This window comes from Passer montanus, unplaced genomic scaffold (genome assembly GCF_014805655.1).
Source record: "Passer montanus isolate IOZ18808 unplaced genomic scaffold, ASM1480565v1 scaffold43, whole genome shotgun sequence".
NCBI lineage: Eukaryota > Metazoa > Chordata > Aves > Passeriformes > Passeridae > Passer > Passer montanus.
The window spans coordinates 4,859,777-4,882,401 of record NW_024369151.1 but is presented as its reverse complement, the minus strand read 5'-3'; the positions used below and the strand labels follow the sequence as shown (position 1 = coordinate 4,882,401).

The following is a 22,625-nucleotide window of genomic DNA, read 5'->3' as shown; positions in this document are numbered from 1 at the left end:
ACAGCTCGTGTCTCCTGTTAGGCAGAAAGAGTTGGGAGGATTTCATGAGGTTACTGAGATTTTGGTACAAATGGAGAACCAAACATGTGAATGCTAAAAGGAACAGGGAAGTGGAACAGGGTTTGTGTGTTGCACTGCTTTATTCATGCAGCAGCCATTCCTTTCCTCATTTGTGCTCCCTAACTCTGTGCAATGACAGTGCCCTGCCAGGGCTTCAGGAAGAGCTTTAATTAGGATACAGTTCTGTAGTGTCTTCAGTAATAATTGCAAGGTTTGGATCAGACATATGGAGGAGCTCACTAGAACTTTTAACAGACTGTGAAATAACTAAATTAAGTAAAAAGAATAATTTTTTCCTTTTGCTTTCTATAACATTGGTCAGTGTTTGTGATCAAACTTTTCCAACTTAAATTACAACCTATGTATTTCTCGCTTAATGTCTGTTCTTGAAAGGCTTAGATTCCAGCACATGGATAAGACTCCTTAATTTAGGCTGCAAGATGTACTTTTAAACTTCTTTTTTTTCATGAGATTATTTTATTACTGGCCTCTGGATCACCCACCTCCATCTGTTTTTGTGTTTCTCCATGCTCAGTCAGCAGCTTTGCTGGGAGCTCTTCCTCTGCTCATCTAGATAATAAATTCGATGTGAAGCTCAGGATTTTGCACTTTGATACAGAATAGCATTTAATGTCTAAATTGCACTAGAACCTGGGAATGTCTCTTAGATGCAGCCTTTAGGTACTGTTAAATTTTTGAATCACCCTCTGCCTCCCTCAGTGCATCATGGTGGGCAGATCATTGAACAAATGAGCTGCTTTTGGAGGTACATTTCTTGTCTCTTTTTGTGTTGTCTGCAGCCTGGTATGCCAAGGTTCTAAAAGCATCAGGCAAAGTTAAAGTAATTAGACTGGTACACAGAAATGGTGGAGAAAGCTTTTTCATTTCTTTAATAATGAGACTTTCTCAAGGAAGATGATGGCAGCTGAACATGGAGCGCCTGTCCAAAGGCAGGGTCACCTCTTCAAAGACTCTGGAGCATCAGTGGTAGAAGCTGCAGCAGGACCTGCCAGGCAGGTTGCCTTAACTGGAGTCACCTGATCACAGCTTGATTACACTTGCAAAACATTATTTAACATATTTGCTGGCATATTGTGAAGTAAGAGTGTAAATAATTAAAAGTAAACACCGGTTGTCCTTGCTTTTGTGCTGTTTACTTTGCAGAGCACTGAATTGTTCAAATTAGCAGTCTTTGCATCTTTAGTGTGAATTAACGAGATTCTATTGTAGCTGAATTTTTTTTGGTTGCAATTTCCTCCTTAGGAATTGCAGTTGGAATAATAACAGCTGCTTAAAACTCCTGGGTGTAGGTTTCTTCCTTGTTAATGATCTGTTCACTAATGATTTAGCATCTCTTAAGAGTTCCCTTAGCTGAAATTCCCCCTTAGCTGTGGCACCTTTCCTTCTTCCTCCTTTCAGTTTTCCATCAAAATAGAAAACTGAGAGAACCAAAAATTCTTTAACAGAGGCAGAATTTTTGGCTGATATCAATACATCTAAATTTGCTATAATATCCTAGTTATTTTCTCTTTGGAAATGACTGATATTTTAGATACTTCTACATAGTAAGTGCAAGAAAATACTCCATTAAATAGCTGCATTTTTTACTTCCTGCTGAAAAAGTGACTGTCTGGTTGTTTTGGAGTGAAAAAAGTCTGGGGAAATTAGTGGATCCTTACTGAGAATGTACCATAAGAGTTTATGTTTATTTTTATAATAATAATAATAATACCATCCTTTCTGTGAGCAAGACTGCAGGTAAACCATTTTCTTTTCTTCACACCATGAGTGAAGCAGCAGCTTGTAGTGTGCAGAAAACTGACTTATGGAGTGTTTGATATCTTCATCCTTTATTTGGGGCTCAATAGAATCCTTCTTATTCAGAGCTGGAACAGAATTTGCTGGATTTCCTCACCCCAAAAAAGCCAATTTTATCCAGAACACAAAGAGGACTTGTTCTAAAATGTGTGCTTGGAGCTTTGGCTTGTTTGCTCTCCCTTCCCCTCCTCTGGGAAAGCTGCCTGCCAGGTTGTTCCTGTTGTGGGAACTTTGGGAGTGAGGATGCTTTTGTTGGGGATGGGGGAAACTTCTGAGGCTGTCAGAAAAATGCTGGAGCACTGTTGAGGTGTGATTCACTCATGGTAGGTACACAGTGAAACAGTCTTTTCCTCCTTCAATAACAGCTGGATTTAAGGGCAGTGAATGGTTCTCAGATCCATGTTGGGCATTGGTGATCCTGTGCAGAAAACTGGGATTTCAGCTTCTTTACAAATGCCTCAGGACACATGGGCACAGACATGGGAACAGACATGAAAATCACATTGTAAGCACAGTATGTTCTTTTCATTTAGGAAAATAAAGAAGCTGAATATGAGAAGCTGATCCTTGCTTTAAGGAAAGAACAGAATATTTATTCTACTCTAGTGAAGACCTTCAAGGAGTCAGATAGGTAAGTGCTTCTGCTTTGGAGGATAATCTGAACTCAAAGGGCAAAAGTCAGAAGTTGTGAAAAAATGTGCAGCTTTACTGGAGATTAGTTTGTTCTGGCCAGTTGTTTATAAGCTCTCTGTAGTAGTCTCTAAAGAGAAATATTTATGTAAGTGAGTTGCTATTATCTAAATTACTTAAAATGTTTCTGAAAATGTTTCTTTTCAGATTGGAATCTCAAATGAGCCCTGTTTCCATTTAGGTACCAAAGTAAGCAGCTGGATTTTCCATGCTTAGGTCTTGTGTTTTGGCATCTGTTGTAAAACCAAATTGCAGTGAACTTTTGGGTACTGGACAATTTGCCATTTTTTACTCCTAAAATACAGATAATGCTTATCTTTAAAGTGACACTGTGAGAATTTTGATGAGAATATAAATATGCAAGATTTGGGAGGAGGTTAAACAAAACTGAGTAATTGAAGTTTTTTTTTGTTTGTATAGTATAGTGTTTTTTATAGTTTGTATAGTACACTTTCAGTGTAAAGCATTGAAAAGGGTGGCAGGAGCAAGTAGTTTTTAACCTTTTAAAATCAAAGAACCCAACAATTCAGAAAGAAATCTGCAGCCTACTCTGTATCCTGTTATTGCTTGGCAGTTGAGGAGGAGACATTATGATAAAGAAAATGTTTAGTCTGTAGACAAATGAAATTTAAATGTTTTATAAAAAAATTGCTGTTATAATTGCAAATTTTTAATGACATATTTAAAACATTTGAGAGCCAGCTCCTGAAAGCAGTGGCTTATACCTGCCAACTTTGGGGGAACATTTATTTGTATTTTGCAGTTGTTTTATAGACCACTATAGTTTGGAAACCATAAAGAGAAGTAGCACTAACCTAGATGAGATTTGTGTGTGGGTTAAGCACTTAGCAGCAATGCCAGCTTGTGCTTGGCCACAGCTCAGGACCAAAAAATACTAATGAAAAATAATCCATAGCTGATGGAGATGATTTCTGATTTCATGTGAAGAGTGGGACCTGGCAGTGGCTCCTGCTCTGTGGGCAAGGAGGGGCTCCACGTTCTGTACAGCAATGACAACAAAGCAGTGTGCTCTGAAACTGGCTGTTCCTAGAATGCCTCTCAAATAAGGAAACCCAGAGCTGCAGGTGTAATCACTGGGCTTTTGCAATGAGCTTCTGTAGGATCAGGATCATTAGTCCTGATCCCTGATGTGGGATTTTGGGATGCATGGAGCAGTCAGTGCAGAGGATGCACAGTGAGCTAGGGCTTGGAGCTGCTCTTATTCCTCCATCTCCCAGTTTTGGGGGCTGAAATGTGCTGGAAACTACATCAAGACTTAAATCCCAAACTTCTGGGGAATGGGTAAACAAGCCCTGCAGATACACAGAGGAGGAAGCTGGGTTTAATTGCCATCAGCAGTGACATGGATTTTGGGCACACATCTGTTTTCTTGCTGACATCTTCTTTTAGGCATTATTTATTTTAAGCAACCTGGGTGGTTATTTTTCAAAATGAGCTACTGGGTGTCAGGACCAAGACATTCCTTCTTTCTCCAAGAGGGGAATCAGTGCTTGTTCTCATAAAACCTTTAACTCATGAAAAGGAGAAAATGTGCTTACCTGGCTTCTAGTCAGGTGTTGGTTTGGTCTTACTCTTAATCTGTTTTTGCTGAGCATTTAAGAGAGCTCTCACTTAAAGAAGCTCTTGTATGAGGAAGAATTGGTTAAAGCAGTAGTTTCTTATGCAGGAGTCCCTGACAACAGCACACTTGTCAGGAGACAGACTGAGAGGCTTTTCATACATGTAGCTTTTAATTAATGTGCGTCTACAATACTCTGTTATTCTCATGCAAGTACAATGTGCTCTGTGTTCCTGTACAGTCTCCCATCAGGTGGATTGAAATCTTTTTAAGGATCCCTGAATTTTCTGTCATTTAGTGCAGTGTCTTGGAAATCCTGCAGCAGCTTAATTTATCTTAAAATGCTAAGTGAAGTAAAAGCAAAAATAAATAATACAAAGAGTTCAGTAACAGCCTCTTTTTTAATTTAATCAATATTATTTCATTTTATTACAGTTTCAGGTTGCTTTATTTTCAGCACTTAAATCTTTTTACAGATTGATCAGAACTGCCCTGCTGGTGTAGTTGAAGGGTGTGGGAAGATGTAGCAAGGGGCAGCAGATTCTGGGGCCTGAGGGGCTGCTGATGCTGAAGAGCTTCAGTAGCAAAGTTGCTTAAAAAATTAATTCACCTCGACAAAATTATAAATTCTACATTTGGACATTTATGCTCCATTGTGGTAACTGAGACATTTGAGGCAATTTAGAACTCAAGGGGTCTTTATACAGGCTGTGGATAAATGAAGAAATAAAACAGTTAGTTGTGTCTGGGTCCTATTTTCAATGGAACAGGATCTTTTGATATTTTTCCTAAGTGCAGGATTAGATTATCTGGTATAGCTCTGTGGCAAGGGAACAAAGTTTCCATGGTCACCACATAATGGAATACACAAAGCCATCAGCATTATGTGATAATGATATTTTTCTGGCTCAGTTTTTAGAAGATAGTAATTTAGATTTTCCTTAAAAAGAACTGCTCAGAAAGAGGCTCTGTCATGGGGAAGCTGATTTAGGCAGCAGAGCCCAAAAGAGCAGGAAAATGCTGTGTGTGTAAACATTTAATCTCCTCTTTCTATGTAGGGATTTGTTTGTGCTTATGCATCAGAATGATGGAAGTGTGGGATGAAACCCAGCCGTGGGGAATGGGAAGTGGGTGCAAGCCTGAGTGGAGAAAACACCAGTGCACACCAAAATGTTTTGAATTGAATCTCAGAGATTAATTTGTCCCTTTTTTTTTTCCAGTATAAATAGCTTGCAAGTGGAACTGAACAACATTTTCATGTTGAGAAAACAACTGGAAGAAGATGTTTTAGGTAACAGGAATCTCCAGAAGATTTTACAAGATCAGATTAAGGACATGAAAAACCACAAAGGTTTGTACCCATGCCCAGCCCAGCCTTCCTCTTGCACAAAAGAAAAGTGGTTTTATTACAGTCAGTTTGCTGGCATGGAGAAAAAATATTTGAGAGTAAAAAAGGTGTAAAAATATTTCTTTTTGAAAGGTGCAAAAAGATTTCTTTTTGACTTTTTATAGAGATGATTTGGTGGATTTGTAACAGAATGCCTTGGAGCAATCAGGGCACATACAGAGGGACTGATTCTCTCTTTCCATGCAGCAAATGTTAGAAATTCCATGGCAGTTCTACTGCAGGGATCATTTCATGCTGCCTGCAGCTTTGTACCCACAGAATTTACTGTTTTCCACAAAAGTCAGAGATTCCTGCCTTGGAATCACTCGGTGGCCATAGGGTCACTTTCTGACCATGGGGTGTAATTATTTCCCAAAGAGCTTGTGGCTGAAGCCCTGGTAACCTCCTCCTAACAGAAGGATTTCCAGAGAAAGAAAAAAATACCCAGAAGTTTTGTTACTTAGTAATTCAGAAAAAGTAGAGCTCTTAAATATAGCTTAGCTTCTGGCTTTTTTGCTGTATGTCTTGGGAGGTGTTTTTAGTATATTCTTAGATATAGAAAAGAATAATATAAGTGGGTATCATTAAATAGTTTACTGCATATGTACAAGATGTTTCTGTTTTATCCCATAGGGGATATATAAATAACAGGAAAGCCTGTTCACTTCCCCTTTCAACTTAGATTTTCAATTTTAGCATCACTTGACAGCTCTGATAAGTGACAAAAGGTAAACTTCAGCTGTTTCAGAGTTTCCAACCTCAAAAGCCCAGAGATAATCAACAACCAGGGTGGGCCAAAGGGTCTTGTGGATACTCCAGGGTTCTCAGGAGCTGTTGTGCTGAGGGTGAGGCTGGTGGGAATAAAGGCTGAAAAATTAGTAATGATTTGTGACTTGTGGGTCCTTGCAGCAGTCACGGGATCAGTGTCAGAACTGGGAGTAGGATTTGCATGTCTCTTCTTTGTCCTAATTTAGTTATGCTTTCTCCCTATCTAATGAGATTTATTTATAGAATTGACTGTCATTTATATTGTAAATAAACAGGTGTTTATTGAAACATAAATAATTCCTGCAGTTATAGAGGGAGTGAATAAGTAACTATTTTCAATCCAATTACTGCATTCTTTTGACCCAAAAGCAAAATAAGTTCATTAACTTTGTCTAACCTGGCATTTTTCTTTGAGACCTTGAGTTCATGCTCATAAAACTATTGTTAAAATAAAATAACTATTCATGCCTAACTTATCCTTCCTAAAAAATATTTCTAATTGTAATGCTAAATATGTAAATTATAATTCAGAATTACATTCACAACTCATGCTGATAACCACAGAAAATACAGCCACAGAAAATGCAGCAAGTGTGTGTGACAGAAGCACAAAGAAATATGAGGACAAATTTTTTTCAATTAAACAGAAAGCTTATTTTGGGAATGAAACATTCTAACTGGCCTCCCACAGACTTACTGGAAGGTTCTTATTGGAAATGTCCTGTGCATTCTGTGCTGTGTTTTCCTGCAAATGGAGTTTCTGAAATAACGTCTGGCCTTGGCTATTTTGGCAGATGAAACTCTATCTTTCTGTGGAGATCAAACATCTTATATGAGTATCTGTTTGGGAGAACAAGACCATTTAAGCCTTCAGATAGACCATCTGTCTCTGGAAGAACTTAAAAAAAAGGTATTGATCTGTTTCATTATTTACTGTTCCTAGTGGCTTAATTCTGCTTTGTTTCTAGTTTCTGTGTCTCTCACAGAAACATTTATTTAGGTACAGTTGGGTAGTTCTGAAAGGATTTGAAGCTCCCATCTGTGTGGTCTGTGACCCACCTTTCATGAGCTCTTTAGACTTTGTTACATCCCTGGGCTTCAGAATCAGCTGGAAGCTGACTGATTTGCAGCCAGGGTTTTGTGGTGTTGGACACCTGGACTCAAGGTTCTGACTCAGTGCCATGTTTCAGGCACCATCTACATCAACTCCAAAGAAAGGTTTTGCCTTGAGCATCCCACAATGTGTGTTTTATTCACCTTCATTAATCATGGAGGTGTGGTGTCTATACTCTATATTCCTGACTCAGTGCCATGTTTCAGGCACCATCTACATCAACTCCAAAGAAAGGTTTTGCCTTGAGCATCCCACAATGTGTGTTTTATTCACCTTCATTAATCATGGAGGTGTGGTGTCTATATTGTGTATAGCACACTCCATCCCAGGACTTGCAAATCTTTTGGTAAATTGGGCATGTTATAAAATAACCCTGAGGTGAGTTCTCTACTGTCTGTAAGGAGAACTGAAATTCACAGGGATGAAATATGCAGACCAAACAATGAATCAGTATTGGAGTTCAGAAACTTCTCTTTCTCCTGATCCTGCACAGTGATGTCTGATCCATGCTCAAGTTCATGACAAGGAATAATTCTGAGTATGGTTGGTTGGGCCTGAGCAAAAGTGAAGTTTTTCTGTTTCTCAGGACAGCTGAATTGTAGGCAGGTGCTCATGCTCTGGAGGTGGGGAGTCTGAAGGAAGGAAGTTTGTCTTGCTTGGAACAGGTGTCCCTAAAAAAACCCAGATTGTGTCCCAGTGCCATTCTGGGGTTTCACTGCTTTTATCTCTGAGTATGTTCCCTTCAGAAGGCTAAGGGACAAAATATATTAGCAAAAGATATTTATAAGTAAGTTCTTACTGGAAAAAGGGTGTGACTGAAAGCTGACCTAGTTTTCCAAGTATATTTATTGATCTGATAAAAAGATTTCACTTTTTTCTCCAGACATTACCTTCTTGATACGCTTCATGGCTTTGTGGCCATGGGAGTTTTGAACTCCAGTCAGATTGTGTGTCTGTGAAACTGCTCAGAATGAGAGTGGCTTTTAAAGGGGGTTGGAGAGAGAAGAACAGCTTGTTCCTGAATGCTGCTGCTTTCCAGTAATGCTGTTTTTTCTTGCATTAAATGTTTCTTCTCAAATCAGCTGTTTGTGTGAATGCCCTCAGGTTTGTTCTTGTTACTGAGTTGTGAAACTTGTTACCTAAACTTAATAACTGACTGTGAACTACAGTGTTCCAAATGAAGGTACCTAGAGCACTAATTCACAAATACAGAAGCATGTTTCCATACCTAGGGAGATTAACACAGGAGCAGATAAACAAACCCAGGCTTCCAACTGTGCAGTTTGCATTTAGCTGGAGATTTATCTGCCATCATTTGTTTTCCCACTGGTTTGGATGTTGCCAGTTCTGCTTGTTCTTCCTTTGGTTATTTAGGTTGCTGACCTGCTGCTGATGGTCAAAGAGCTGCAGTCAATTAATCAAGAACTTAAGGCAAGACAGTCTGGGTGTTGTACAAAGGATTCTCAAGGAAAGGAAGCACTGGAAATACTAAACCACAAAGAGGTAGGTTTTCTGTTTTAAAGTAGTGAGTCTGACTCTCACATCTGATCTGCCTTGTGGAGTCGTTTCCATCAGTGCAGGAGTGTAAAGCCCTTGGGGCTGAGGTTGCTAATTCCTTATAATAACTTTTTTAATTAATGATGTAAACAACTTTAACATGTTAGCATGACAGAGAAGCAGCTCAATGCAAGTGTTCAGTGATGTGTCAAGTTGATTTTAGGGAAGCAACATATTAATTTAAATATTAATTGGGTCTGTGATCTATTTGTTTTGTCAATTGAAAGGGAGGGAAATAGTTAACATTACAAGGAAGCAATATCTTAAAAAACATTGTAGTTGTTCCTGAAAGTCTGTTTGTTATTGCATAGTAATTCTCAGGCTGTGTCTAATTATTTAAGAGTTTCCTTCAGATCTCTTCAGAATAGGAGGGTTCAGTGTAGCCAAAACCCAAGGAATAGAACTTCAGGTCACCTGAACAGGTGGCTGTTTCTTCCTAGAGAATAGAGAAGTACTTGAAAAAGGGTCCAGCACTGTAGTGGCTTGCTGAGAGGTGCAAGGAAATAAATAATCCCTGCTGGGTGTTTCATTCATTTCCCCAAAGGTGGGACTGTTCTCAGCTGTGGGGAAGGAGAGCCCTTGGCAAAATCCTTGCACTGGGAGCATTTTGGGTGCTGGGTCCCCATGCATGTGGGAGTGGTGAAGGTTGTCCAGGACGTTCTGGGTGACCCTTCCAGCTTGGAAATGTTACTTGAAATGTGGCTGGTAGTGTTTGTCTTTACGTTCCTTTGTGGCTTTTGCTTTCAGTTCCATCCTTGTGCAAAATGTATTAAAGAGGAAGGAAAAAATACAAAAGGAATGATGATGGTGCTGGTTCTTTGTGTCTTGAATTCCTGAATTAAACTCAAAAGAACAAGATTAGAAATAGTTTGCATCAGTTCTATGCAGGACTGGCTGATTCAAGAACTGGGACTGTGGAATTAATGTTTTTTTTTCTGCAGAACTCAGGAAAAAAGCTCCTGTCTTTTCCTGGATGTGCTGCAGGTGTACTGGGACAGTCACAAAATATTTTTGCTTCTTCAGTTTTAAGACACAGTCATGCTGTCTTTAATCGAAGCATATTTTAAATTAGAAACAGACCTTTAGGTGTGCCGTGGTTTTATTGAAATGGTGAATTTATGTGTCACTGAGAGGTTTGGGAGAAGAGCTGCTGGGTGATCCCTCTCCGGGTGCCTGCACTCTCTGTAATTAACATTTTCAGCAATTTGTCTCGTCATCCTGCAGAGGGCTCTGCATCCCCGTGGATGCCACGGTGAATTCCAAAGGAATTCCTGTCCTGTGCCAGGATTATCGTGACAGGATGCTGTGTGCCCCTCTCGACTTGACAGCTACATACAGGGCTGCTCACTGAAGGAGCTGCAGAATCAGATGTAAAATGACACAGAGTGAGGCTTGTAAAGTATAAATAAACCTCATCGTTCTGGGAAAGGAAATAGGAAAGTTAAATGTGGATTTTAATCAATGCCAGAATGACTGTTGTACTATGGAGCTCAAAAATGAAAGGATCTTTAGTTAAAAGTTTTTAGTTCAAAAGCTATCTTTTTATCAGGTGTGGCAATAAATGGATATTGGGTTATGGGTATGACAACAGTGTGTTTTGCATATTAACAACCACTCTCAAAAACCCCTTAAGATTTTTTTTTGTGTTTTTTGAGCTAGAATTTGTTGGCAGGTAGTGCTGGGGTGACACTGACATCTGTGTTGTAAGAGGAATTTGGATATGGGATCTTCCTCAGGTTCTTAAAATGCTCCCATCCTGCTTTTCCTTCCCAAAGCAGAGCACAAATCAGAGGAATGTGCACGTTGGTGCCTCTGCAGGCTCTGACAGCCCCTTGTCCTCTGCTCCTTGCCTTCCTGTTCATACTGGGGGGGAGAAGGAGGAGAGGAAAAGGTTGTTTTTGTGCTGTCCTCTGAACATCTGCCTTCTCAGAGAGGAGCAGCCTCAGTGATTTCAGCCTTCAGGGCTCTGGGGAGCTTTGCAAACCAAGCACATCAGTGCTTCATTTAGGAAAAACATTCTCCTGGTTTTCAGTCTCCACGGAAATACTTGAAAACAGGCAGCTTATTTTTTGGTAGACTTATCTTTCTGGCCTAAAGACACTTATTTTCTTTTAATATTTTGTTGCACATGAGGTCATATTCCTTGGAGTCCAGGATGTGTTAGCCTCTCAGACAGGACCATAGCATCAGGCTCAGCCTGCAGTGATTTATTGTCACAGTGTATTTACAACCTGTTGGTTTTATGCAGTAATTTCATTAATGAATCCTCACTTATTCAACCAAATACTAGCCTGGGAAAAGCAGATACTAAATAATGTTGACCCATAAAAGGTAGTTGCATTGCATGGGTAAGTTGCATGTGCAAGTAAGTTTATTTTTTATACACAAATGTAGGGTTTGTGTTTAACCTCCACAGGGAAGAATCAACCTAAATAGGTTTTTTTAAAATAATAGTTAACACTATTGGACTTTTGGCATCCCATGATTACAGCAAAAATTTTTTTTGTAATGCATGCTCTTGTTATCTACCCTAACCCCCTCTGTGTCTTTCACCAGCTTTCAAATTGTCTTTACTCTGTGTTGTCCTACAAAACCAAGTCTGAGTGAAAATACCAAGGTAATTCAAACATGACTTGGAAGTCAGTTTTCCATATAGAATTCTGGCTGTAAAAGGCAAATATATTAATGCTCTGCACCATCCAGTTTCTGCCTTTTAAAATTCATACCTAAAACCATTAGACTTGCTTATACTGCAAAGGCTTGGGAGATAAAAGGGCTTTTCTCATTAATTTTGTGCATATATATGTATATTTTTTATCTATATATATATTTATATATGCATACATTCAATGCATACTCAATTAAAAAATCAAAATCAAACCACACACATCCACTCAATTCCCAGTGTTCTGGGGAAGCAGAACCAGCTCTGTCCCAGGGTTGGGATCTCTGTGTCAGGGCTGTGTCCTACCCATGGCTTGGCATAATTAGAGTTTCCAGAGGAGCCACAGAGGTGCTCCAAGGCCTGGAGCCAGGCTGGGACACCTGGGTGTGCTCACCTGGAGAGGAGAAGCTCCAGGGAGAGCTCAGAGCCCTGAAGGGGCTCCAGGAGAGCTGCAGAGGGACTGGGGACAAGGCCTGGAGGGACAGGACACAGGCAATGGCCTTAAGATGAAGGAGTGCAGGTTTAGGTGGGACATTAGGAAGAAATTTTTCTCTGGGAGGGTGGGCAGGCCCTGGCACAGGGTGCCCAGAGCAGCCTCTGGATCCCTGGAAGTGCTCAACAGCATCCAGCAAACCAAAGGGGATCTGCTCCTGCTCTCAGGGATGCTGATGTCAGGGACATGGGTGCTGCCCCTAAAAAAGCTGAGTCCTCATCCTCCTCCTCCTCTTTGCTCAGGCAGTGAGGTGGGTTGGGTTCTGTGGGAAACAGGGAGTAAAAGATGATTTGGCACCATTTGCTGCAAATGGGCAAAAGTAGGCATAGACACAGCAGATTGTAACCTTCAGTGGCACAGTAAATCTTTCTAGTGTACAGCAAGCCACATGTGCTTAGTTTTAAAAGCATCTATTTCTTGAATGCTGGAGCAGAGCCTAAATTGTGTAGCAAATAAAAATAAATTCTGGAAATTGGAAAATAAAATAGGCAGAATGGGGACACGACTGAGGATACAGAGTTCCTTTGCCATGAGAGGTTAAATGGTTTTTATATGTTCTATAAATTCTGAGGAGGAAGGGTTAAATGAAAATGAAGAAATGTATAAGATAAAGTTTCTCTTTATTTGATATGAGTAATTCCTGGGGTTTATATTAATTTTCTTTGATCTTGTTGAAGGAATCTAATTCAGTGTTTGTTACTTTGTGTTACAGGCTTTTTTATTTTTCTTTTAAGACATATCACTGACTTATTTATGCACGTTTCATATCACAGTATTTTTTTTGTGCTACATTTTCACATCATTCCATACTTTGTGTAGTGTCTTGAAACAGCAGAGAAGCCTGTGATGCAGCCTGAAGATGGTGGCAATGACAAGAAGGTGCAGAACAGTCAGTTTTGTGAGAGGGTCAGTCAGGTAGGAGCATTATGAGACAGTGCTCTCTTCTCTACATGCCTTTAAAATGCCTTCATTTTCTTAGAGCATAAAGTCTTTTGCAAACAAAACATACTTTTCTGGGTTTCTGATTTTACTTTCAGCTAATTGTTATCCTGAAGATCTTCTGGAAGCTTTTTCCTGTGTTTCTGGGCTGGTTTTGCATTCAAGATTTCTGTTTGAGTACTCATAGTCATCCTGAGTGGGGGTGACAGAGCCCCTTGAAATTGTGTTTCTTTCCATCCACACAGGTTGATCTCCTGCCTCCATTGCAGTCAGGCCTGGAGTACAAATTGTGAGAGATTCACTTGCTGTGATTGAGACAAAAATCCTGTAGATCCTTCTTTAGGGTTGAAATGCTTGATAGCTTGGTAAATGATAAATGGTAAACTGCATTTTCATACAAACAGGAACCTGTTGGTCTCTATCTAATCAATGTAAGATAAAGCATCATGGAATCATAAAATAACTCAGGTTGCAAACTGGTTTGTAATGTTGAAGGAGGGTGATATTTTGCTTTATGAAATCTCTAATTTCTGTGCATCTCTGTTTACCAGGTATGCCTTCAAGTATCTTTGGATTTTCCTTGTGAGGTGGATAAACAGGTAAGTGATGTATTGTAAAAGCTCTTTTGGCTCTTGTTGCTGATGGGAATTGTACCCAGATGGGCCCAGATTGAACTTTCATGTCATTGCTGCAGATTTTGATTGTTTAATTGGGGTTTGAATGAGTGTGGAGATCCCGGGTAGGAATTTCATGGGAAACATCCATGGTATTTTATACAGAAAGTTGGCAGCTTATAAATGCTTCCAAGTTTTGTTCTGTCCCAGCCATCAGGGCTTGAATCTGGAGATCCCAGGACAGAATCTGTACTGTAAATATAAATGATTCAAAGCTGAGCTAATAAAATTGTTAGCTGCAGTCTGCAGGCAACATTCCAGAAGTTTCATACCTCTTGTTAGATAAAGACCTTCAGGGAAATCTTCCTACTCCTTACTAAACAACTGATCCCTATGAATTAATCATATGAAATAGATGTTAATTAGTTTTTCTATTAATAAATAGTCAGCAAAATGTCTGTGGGTGCTTCTTAATGTAGATAAAGAGCATCAGGAATTACAGAACCTGATTACAGAAAGATTAGAGCCCTGAATTTAATAGAACATTACATACCTGTGTAATAAGACAATGTTTGCAATTTTTAAACAGATAACTCCATCAGGCTATTCAGAGAGTTTCTGCAAAGACAGACATTATAGGAGTCCAATTAAGCCTCAATTTGAGCATGATACAACTGACAAACACTTGAGAACAGGAATGAGTGAACATGAAACAGAAGAGAACTTGCTCACATCCCTTCTTAGAGAAAATAGAACATCTGTGCTGGAATCGACGTGAGTATGAGGGATATGCACTGCTTTTGACAGTATTTCTATTTGAGAAGAGAATAAGGTAATTTTGCTAAAGTGAATTTAGATAATGGCACTGTCTAATTTACCTGAGAGATTGGCAAGGCACCTTCAGAACCATTTTAGTCTATCATGCAATTAAGTAATTAGGAAACATACTATCAGTAGAAATCCTTAAAAAAACCCATTGCAGGAAAGAAACTCTGAAAAGTTACTGATCCAGGGAGCTTTACTGCAGGGACTGATTGTTTCCAGGGTGGGGTCTAACAGAGTCAAAGGGCTTAGTTGACAGTAGCTGCTATTTTTCTTGAAAAACCAAAATATCTGAGAGCACAGGTCAGTGAAAAGTGGTGTGGTGGAAGGGACAGCACTTTACTACTGTAAAAACAGTATGTGAAAGGATCTAAGGATGGAAGAACTGGAGTTAGGATGACTTTTCACAGGGATAATTTTGGATGGATGCTGCTGCACACCTGGGCTGCCTGGACAGGGCTTTGCTGCTCTCAGTTCAGGGAGCTGGGGCCCTGTCCTGCACTAATGGGTTATTCCAGTGCCACCATGTGTAGGACTGGCTGAGCTGTGTTCTCAGTTCTTGGGTCACTTTTCATGTAGGAGGAAACACTTGTGGACCTAAATCTATACAAGCCCTGCTGGCACCAGTGGAATTCAAGTGTGTGTGTGTGTGTTACACTGGGATTTGATCAATTCCCAGCTGAAATGCTCATTTCCATAGGAACTGGACGATGCCAAGCAAGGAAAACCACCCACCCTGACTGATTTACCCCAGTTTCATGCTCACACCACTTCATCTCCTGGTTGAGCACTGAGTTACAGCTTTGCTGTAGCTCATTCTCATGTTCTTTTCCTTGTTCTGTAGCTCCTTCTCCTTCTCTAGTTGCTTTCCTGGTCTCTGGACTGACTCTGTGCAGAATTCTGTGACTTTTGCAGTGCCTGTCAGTGCTGGGAGCAGAGTCTCCAGTGGAGTTACACAAGTTAAACCCTGGTTTCTGTGTTCACCATGCTGCACTTGGCTTCACTCAGGCAATTCTGTATTTTCACATTACTATTTAAAACTCTCCCAACAGGCATAAATTGTCTTAGCTGTCACAGGAGTAGTTAGTGGTGAATGAGGAGATAGTACTCCCTTAGAAATGAAGAGAAAACATTGTTTATTTGTTATCTTTACTTAAAAGTTGGCTAATGAGTAATTCTAGCACCGTCATCTTTACCACTCTAGTGTGTAATTTTTCCTGTGTTCAAGTATAAATGACCAGGCTGATGGGTGATGAGCCTGTGCTTTGCATAGCTGAATTCTCACTAATGCCATTAGATGCCAGAGGAAGCCATAAAAAGCCTAGTTAGCTTCTACCATTTCAAATGCTAAACGATACAAATGCAGTTGTTTAAAACTCTGGTTTATATGTTTAATGGCACAAACAGCTCTCTATTGGACACATGAAATTGTCTCTAGAATTTCAGAGCTTGCTTGTGCTTTAAATGTCTCTTATTTGGCTTCAGTTTCTCTTAAAACATTGCTGTCCGTGAGCTGCTAGTTATCCACGGGGCAGTTTGGTGTCTATAATGAGCTGGTTTTGTAGGCTTTTTGGCTGATTACTCACTTTTCATCTTCCCTGTTCCATTAGAAATTCATGGAGGAGTAGATTTGTACAAAAAATCAACATCAGGGCCAGAAGTTGCACTTTGATGGTCCTTGTGGGTTCTTTCCAGCTTGGGCTAAACTATGATTATATGATCTAGAGTCTGGTGTGGTGTTGGTATAAATTAACTTTTAAGGTAGAGAGTAAACTTTTTTGAGAATCCATTCATATTTCTTCTATTTCTGTGTGAAATAGAAGAAAAGCCATGATGAGGCAATTTATGATATAATTCATCTTGTGAAAAGGATCCAAAAACTCTGTTAAGTGAGTAATTCATTAGTGAGTAAAAACAGAACCTCCTGGGAATTTCAGATATGTCACAACACAGCAGAAGGGTTTCTTGGAAGGTGTTTTTGTTTGCTTAAATAAAAATCTAAATTCATGTCTTTTCTCTCCTCTTTCCTGAGTGTAGCAGACAAGAACAAATGAAATTTGTAAATGAACTGTTAGATCATCTGAACACGACAGAGGAAGAATGTTCAAGTGAAGATATAGAGAAAAAGGATGAAAAAGATCTTAGGCAAATGATTATTCAACTAAGAGCTCAACTCAAACATTTCAAGCAGGTCACTAAATTCTTAAAGCAGCGAGTAGAATTGAAATCAACTTTTGATGGGGAAGAGAAGCTTTATCCAGATGCAGTGCCACAGATTAATAAGGCGAGTCAGTTGTTGAAAGTGGAATTGAAAGATGCAGCTATGCAAACAATGACTTTAGAGAGTAATGTCATGAGATTCAAACATGAAGGCAAAAAAGGAGCCTCAGAAGAAAAGTCAAAATATTCAAGATTAAATGCAGAAGCAGAACATCAGCAAGAAAATGTGTATAAGAAGGGTGAACAGCATGAAAGGCTTTCTTTTACTAGAACAAATGAAGTAAGTTTATTCTCTTTTTTGTACTCAGGGAATAGATGTATAAAAGGGGAAAATATATTTCACTTCTAATATTAAATCTTGCTTTTGTATGATTTTTAATATTAGGAAAAGAGATGTAAGCCAAATATATTTTAGATAATTGTTCTTAATGTTCAGAGCTTTTCATCTCCTACTTCAGCATGCTTTAGAACGTTAATTAATTGAATTTCAATCCTCCCTGGGACCACACACTCGTAAATATTACAGCTTTTGGCAAAAGAGAGTCTGTGTTTCTTGTTCATAATGTACACAACTAGAGCATTTGGAACTGATGAAGTCTAAAATGGCAAAAGTGTTCTAGAAAATTCCAGATTTGCATCACATCTGGGAGCAGGCTGTGGGGGTCGGTGGGATGTCAGCATTAGGTCAGACGTAGGTCCAAGGGTGTTCTAGAAAATTCCAGATTTGCATCACATCTGGGAGCAGGCTGTGGGGGTTGGTGGGATGTCAGCATTAGGTCAGACATGGGTCCAAGGAGAAAAAGGGTTTTACTCTGTGTGTTCTCCAGCTTATATACCCTTAACAAAGCGTGATCTTAAGTCATTAACTACATCACAGTAATTTATTATATTCATTGGTGCAAAGCAATTAACATCAATATAATTGGCAAAAGTTTTACAGAAATTTAATAAGGCACATATACACATCTACTTATGCACATAGCCCAGCTTACAGAAATGTTCTGTATCTTTTCTAATCTGTTTCCATGCTGATGGCCTTGTCCTCTTCCTTGCTATGGATACACTCGAAAATCATCAATTGTTATTTCTTCCATTAACTCAGCTTTGCTTGCAGGCCAGCTGTCAAGCCCCTCCAGAGTGGGACACTTCCACAAACTCAAATCTTAACTTTAGGCTTTTTTTAGCATCCTATCATTGTGTCTTGCTTCCTGAGCAGTGTGGCCAGGAGTGCCCTGTGGCTTGGGGGCAGTTTGTTGTGTTTGTCTGGCACCTGAGTGCACAGAGTCTGTTCTGGGGGTGCAGGCAGGGTGTGCTGGGGCCAGGTGAGTTTTGAAGCTTCTGTCTGCAGGCAGACTGTGATCCCAAACAAAGAGTGGGGAAACAGTGTCTGCTAAAGAGTTCTGTGTATTGTTTCAGCAGCAGTGATAGAAGTGAAGTTGAAAACTCTTTGAAGATCTTTGCTCCTGCAGAGCAGACAAAGGGGAGTGTTGCTTTTGATTTTGTGCACTGCTAACAGGGAATGTTGTAGCACCTTCTGCAAAGAGTGGTTTCCATAACTTTAGTGATCAAGAGATTTCTGAGAGGTAGCAATTAGGAGTGGTTCATTTTTATTCTGGCTTGCTCCTGTTGGGTTCATTTTTCTGAAGGAAGGGGGTTGTAAATGAAGGGATGTTGATAAGGCTTTGTCCTGGGCATGAAGTGACAGGACAAGGGGGAATGGCCTGAAGATGAAGGAGGGCAAGATATTGAGATATTGAAGATGGGATATTAGGAAAAAATTCTTCCCTGTGAAGGTGGTGAGGCCCTGGCACAGGTGCTCAGAGCAGCTGTGGCTTCCCCTGGATCCCTGGAAGTGTCCAAGGCCAGGCTGGACACTGGGGTTGGGAGCATCCTGGGATAGTGGGAGGTGTCCCTGCCATGGCAGGGGATGGAATGGGGTGAGCTTTAAGGTCCCTTCCAACCCAAACCATTCCATGATTTTCTGATTCTTTCTGCAATTTTCTTTTCAAGTTCCTGTTTTCCCTGAGTTTCAGTTTGCTGTTCTTATTCACCATTTCCAGATTCCTCTCTGGTTTAATCAGTGGCACCCTCAATGCAGCCCTTGAATGAGTTGCTTTAAAAGCTTTCTTGTTTGGACTAATGCACTGTATCTTTAGCTTTGGAATGGCTTTTATAAATAATTTGATGTAGCCAGCTGAAGTGGCCTTTGGGTAATCTGGGTGACAAATGTGTCTGTGCCACAGCCCTGAGACAGCTGGAAATGGTTTGGTGTTATTAAAGCAGTTTAGTTAGCTGGAAGTTCTGGATTTATTTTGCAGCCTGTGAAGGATACTGTTCTCATATATGTACAAAAGGAATTGAGGATGGCATTTGGAAAATGGAACTTGCTTTTTATGATTTTAAATTGTGTAAAGACTGTAATTGCTGAGAAGTGAATGTGGAAAGGTATTTCAGAATACATTGGGTGGTGAAAGAAATTAGGGGACTTAACAGCACTGGTGAAGCAAATGAACAGCAAAATTATAAACTAAATCTATCTGAACATGCCATTATTGGTTTTTATTATTATTACACACAATTCCATAACTCTCATCAACACATGGCATGCTTTTATCTTTTTGGAGACAGCACTGGTTTATGCTGTGTGGTTTAAACAAGGAACATTTATTTTATGCAGTCTTCCAAAGATGAGAGGCAAAAATATAGTGACTTAAGAAATGCAGCTTCCCCCAGCTCCAGTGAGGGAATGTCTGTTACAGCAGGAAATGGGAATCCTTCAGAAGCAATTTATAGAGTGGATGGGTGAAGAAACTGGTTTTGTTCACAAGGGATTTCTCTGTGGCTGATGCAAAGTTATGCTGATTTTCTCAAAGGTGTGGAAGTAGGACACGTTGGGTGGAACTAAAGGAAGAAGAGAAAATAAGCTTAGGAGTTGTTGAAAAATGAGGAGGTTCCTCAAATTAAAAAAGAAAAAAAGGTTTTAAGGGAAAAAGTTGCTGGGCTGGCACACATTTATGATATAAATGATATAAAGTAGCAGTTGGAGAGGTCAGTTTGGGTGAGAAGCTATTTTCCTAAGGCAGTCACAAATCCAGAGCTAATTGATACACCTGGTGGTTAAAAGCCTTTGGTAGGCACTGCTGGATTTGCTGTCCTGCTTCAGGAGCTGGAAAGTTATAGATGCATGAACAGCTGGGACTTACAGGAAATTGTACCAGTGAAATGGGTATTTTGCCTCTCTGAATGTTTACTTCTCATGTAGGCAAGGGTAATGCAATTTTATTTTCAAAACTAATGTGACAGCTGCCTGATTTTACAGGAGAATTTTTATTTTTCCTGGACTGTTTGTTTGTACTTCCTACACTTGACTGTTACATATGAGTCACTAGCTGCCCATTTTCTTCCGTGCCTTTCTCAGGCTGGCTCTGCTTCCTTGCCCAAGAAGTCACGGCTGCCTGTGCCTGTGAGACCCTGCAGAGCATTAGGAAATGTCTCTTTGCTGCAGAAATCAGCTCCAGAAGCACAGCATCCTTCCAGGGCACCTCCTGAAGGACTGAGAGCCTGTGAAATAGAAACCAAGCCATTTCAGGTACAGCCTAATGGAGAGTTACTGCATGAGTCTGGAGCTGAAAACCTTCCAGAGGAGCCTGCACAGGGAAACACATCAGGGAGAGGTAAATAAAGAACAAACCTGGTGACTCGTGGTCCTGCCTGCAACAGTGGCAGCTTCTCTTGCAGCAGAAAGTAAATGCAGATCATCTTTATGTGCTACAATACTGCTTCATCTTGCAAGTTTCTTGAGTAGACAAATATGTGTAGACCTTGAAAAAGGCAAACCTTGCCTTGAAAAAAGGCAAACCTTTTTTTCTGTTTGCCACAAAGATGTACACCAGCTTTTTGTGGGACAAAAAATGCTGTGTACACGTGTAAGGTCTGTAATAAATGGCAGGTCACAGGTTGCTTACATGTGCACACATATATCACTGTTTGGGCAAATAAAAAATTCCTTTAATAAGATGCCAAACTTAATGAAAACTGCCTGTAATGGAGACAAGAGAGTATAAAAATCCTGATTTTGTTTATGCTGGATAATTAAACTTTTCCAATATTCCACTGATCAGTCAAGTCAGCTGTGTCTGTTCCCACTGTGGCTGGGTTAATTTAAACTCAGTTGTTGACTGGGATCAGCAAAGTATGACAAATTGTAAGACAGAGCAATGGGTATTAGATAAAGATTTGGGGTGGTAGAAAAATAAAAATGCACTTAGCAGTTAGATTAAAAACTGAGTAGGGGTGTGAAGGATAGGTAAGGGAGAATAAATATAAAAATAAGACTCAGACAAGTGGTGGGTGAGCATTGTCAGACCCAGAGGCTGCAGAGAGGGTTGTTAAGAATAACATTGTTTGTCTAGGCACAGGTATGGTACAATTTGTTATAAATACTTTGGCTGATTGGACTGGAGCAATTAATTCTGGTAGGTGCAAAACCCATGGAGAATCCTGAAGGGCAGGGCTTTGAATTAGATCCTGAAAGGGATCAGAAGCTGCAGTCCTGTGCTTTCCTTTCCACTCTGGCTTTTCCCTGGGTAACAGTGGTGCTGCACACTTGCTGGTTCTGAGGCTTGCTGCAGTGATTGCAGCAGATTGGTTTGTGATCAATGCTCACTTTGGAGAAACTTCTGAGCCTTTTCTCTAAGCTGAACATAAAACATTTAAAAATGCACTAGAGATTGATTTACTGTTCCATTACAAAGGGGACCTACAAATGTTTATCTTCATTTGTTGTAGGAACCTTTGCAATGAATTCTGAGTGGTTACCCTTATAATTAGTTCCAGTATTTAAAGATACTCATATTATCAGTAAAGATTTTCCTGTTCCAAACTGTCAGAGAACCAGGTTTGTGTTTATAAGGTGTGGGATTTTTTTTTAATTTTATTTTATTTATTGATTTGGTTGGTTTTGATTTTTTTTTTAACTATCCCCACTTAAATTTTTTTCAGTCTCTTCCTGATTTGTCTTTTACCTTTCTTCACTGTTCTCCAGTTGTGTCATTGCTCAAACTGGATAATACTGAGACCCAGGTGGAGTTCCAAGATGTTGATCCAGGTACAGAGGACAAGAATGAAAATGTGAAGGACAAAAATCAGCAAAACTGTCAAGGTAGAGCATTTATATGGTACAGAATTTTTTTAAAAAAAGGAAATTAAAAAACTTCAGTTTCTTCTGAGTTCTACAAAATTGTAAATTGCTTCAGGTAATCATCTCCCTTGCTGTTATTTGTGGATTTTAAATCTGGTTTTCTTAGCTGCTATGGATTAATTGCTCCAAGAATCCAAGTTGGTCTTTCAGGGTTGTGCTTTCAGAAGGGCCACAGGGATTTATGAGTCTGGTTTCCAGTAAAAATAATGAGTTGTATGCCTGACTCTGATCTCTGTTGCTAATGACCTCACTTCTGAACTCCTCTCTGAATTAAATGTTTGTTACTGCTTCTCCATCTAGTTCTGAACTATTGGAATGAAGCAACTGCATGATAGAATTTTGCTTATCTGAATTATTTGAAGGCATTCAAGTAGGCTGAAACCTAATGGAATCATTTAATGAAAATGTAAATAGGCTTAGTGCTGTGTGTTCCATGTCTGTGCATCATCCATTAGTCTTTTTTGGGAGGGCTGGAGTAACCTGGATAACACTGGAGAGTGCAGAGGATATGGCCAATCCTGCAATCCTTTGGGATTGCAATCCTTTGGCCTGCTCAGTGCACCCTGTGGGGTGTGGACACGTGCACAGGGAGCTCATTACTTCTCCTTTTTAATTAAAGGGCACTCTTGCATTAAAACCCATAGGCCGTGCTCTGATCTGGAATATCTTTGTTAAGATCTGGTTTTATTTTCTCTGTTT

The 22,625-nt window shown here is 39.8% G+C and overlaps 1 protein-coding gene across 9 annotated transcripts in view; it reads left to right on the top strand.

Moving 5' to 3' along the window:
• Positions 1-22,625, top strand: part of CDK5RAP2 (CDK5 regulatory subunit associated protein 2) — a 71,759-nt gene that overhangs the window by 23,141 nt on the left and 25,993 nt on the right. For all 9 annotated transcript variants that reach the window (XM_039720139.1, XM_039720138.1, XM_039720137.1 and 6 more), the window contains 10 exons: positions 2,412-2,509; positions 5,368-5,498; positions 7,097-7,212; positions 8,791-8,919; positions 12,951-13,046; positions 13,622-13,669; positions 14,274-14,458; positions 16,544-17,006; positions 20,145-20,400; positions 21,771-21,887. In XM_039720139.1, coding sequence (XP_039576073.1) covers positions 2,412-2,509; positions 5,368-5,498; positions 7,097-7,212; positions 8,791-8,919; positions 12,951-13,046; positions 13,622-13,669; positions 14,274-14,458; positions 16,544-17,006; positions 20,145-20,400; positions 21,771-21,887 — 1,639 coding nt within the window. The remainder of the gene's footprint in view (positions 1-2,411; positions 2,510-5,367; positions 5,499-7,096; positions 7,213-8,790; positions 8,920-12,950; positions 13,047-13,621; positions 13,670-14,273; positions 14,459-16,543; positions 17,007-20,144; positions 20,401-21,770; positions 21,888-22,625) is intronic.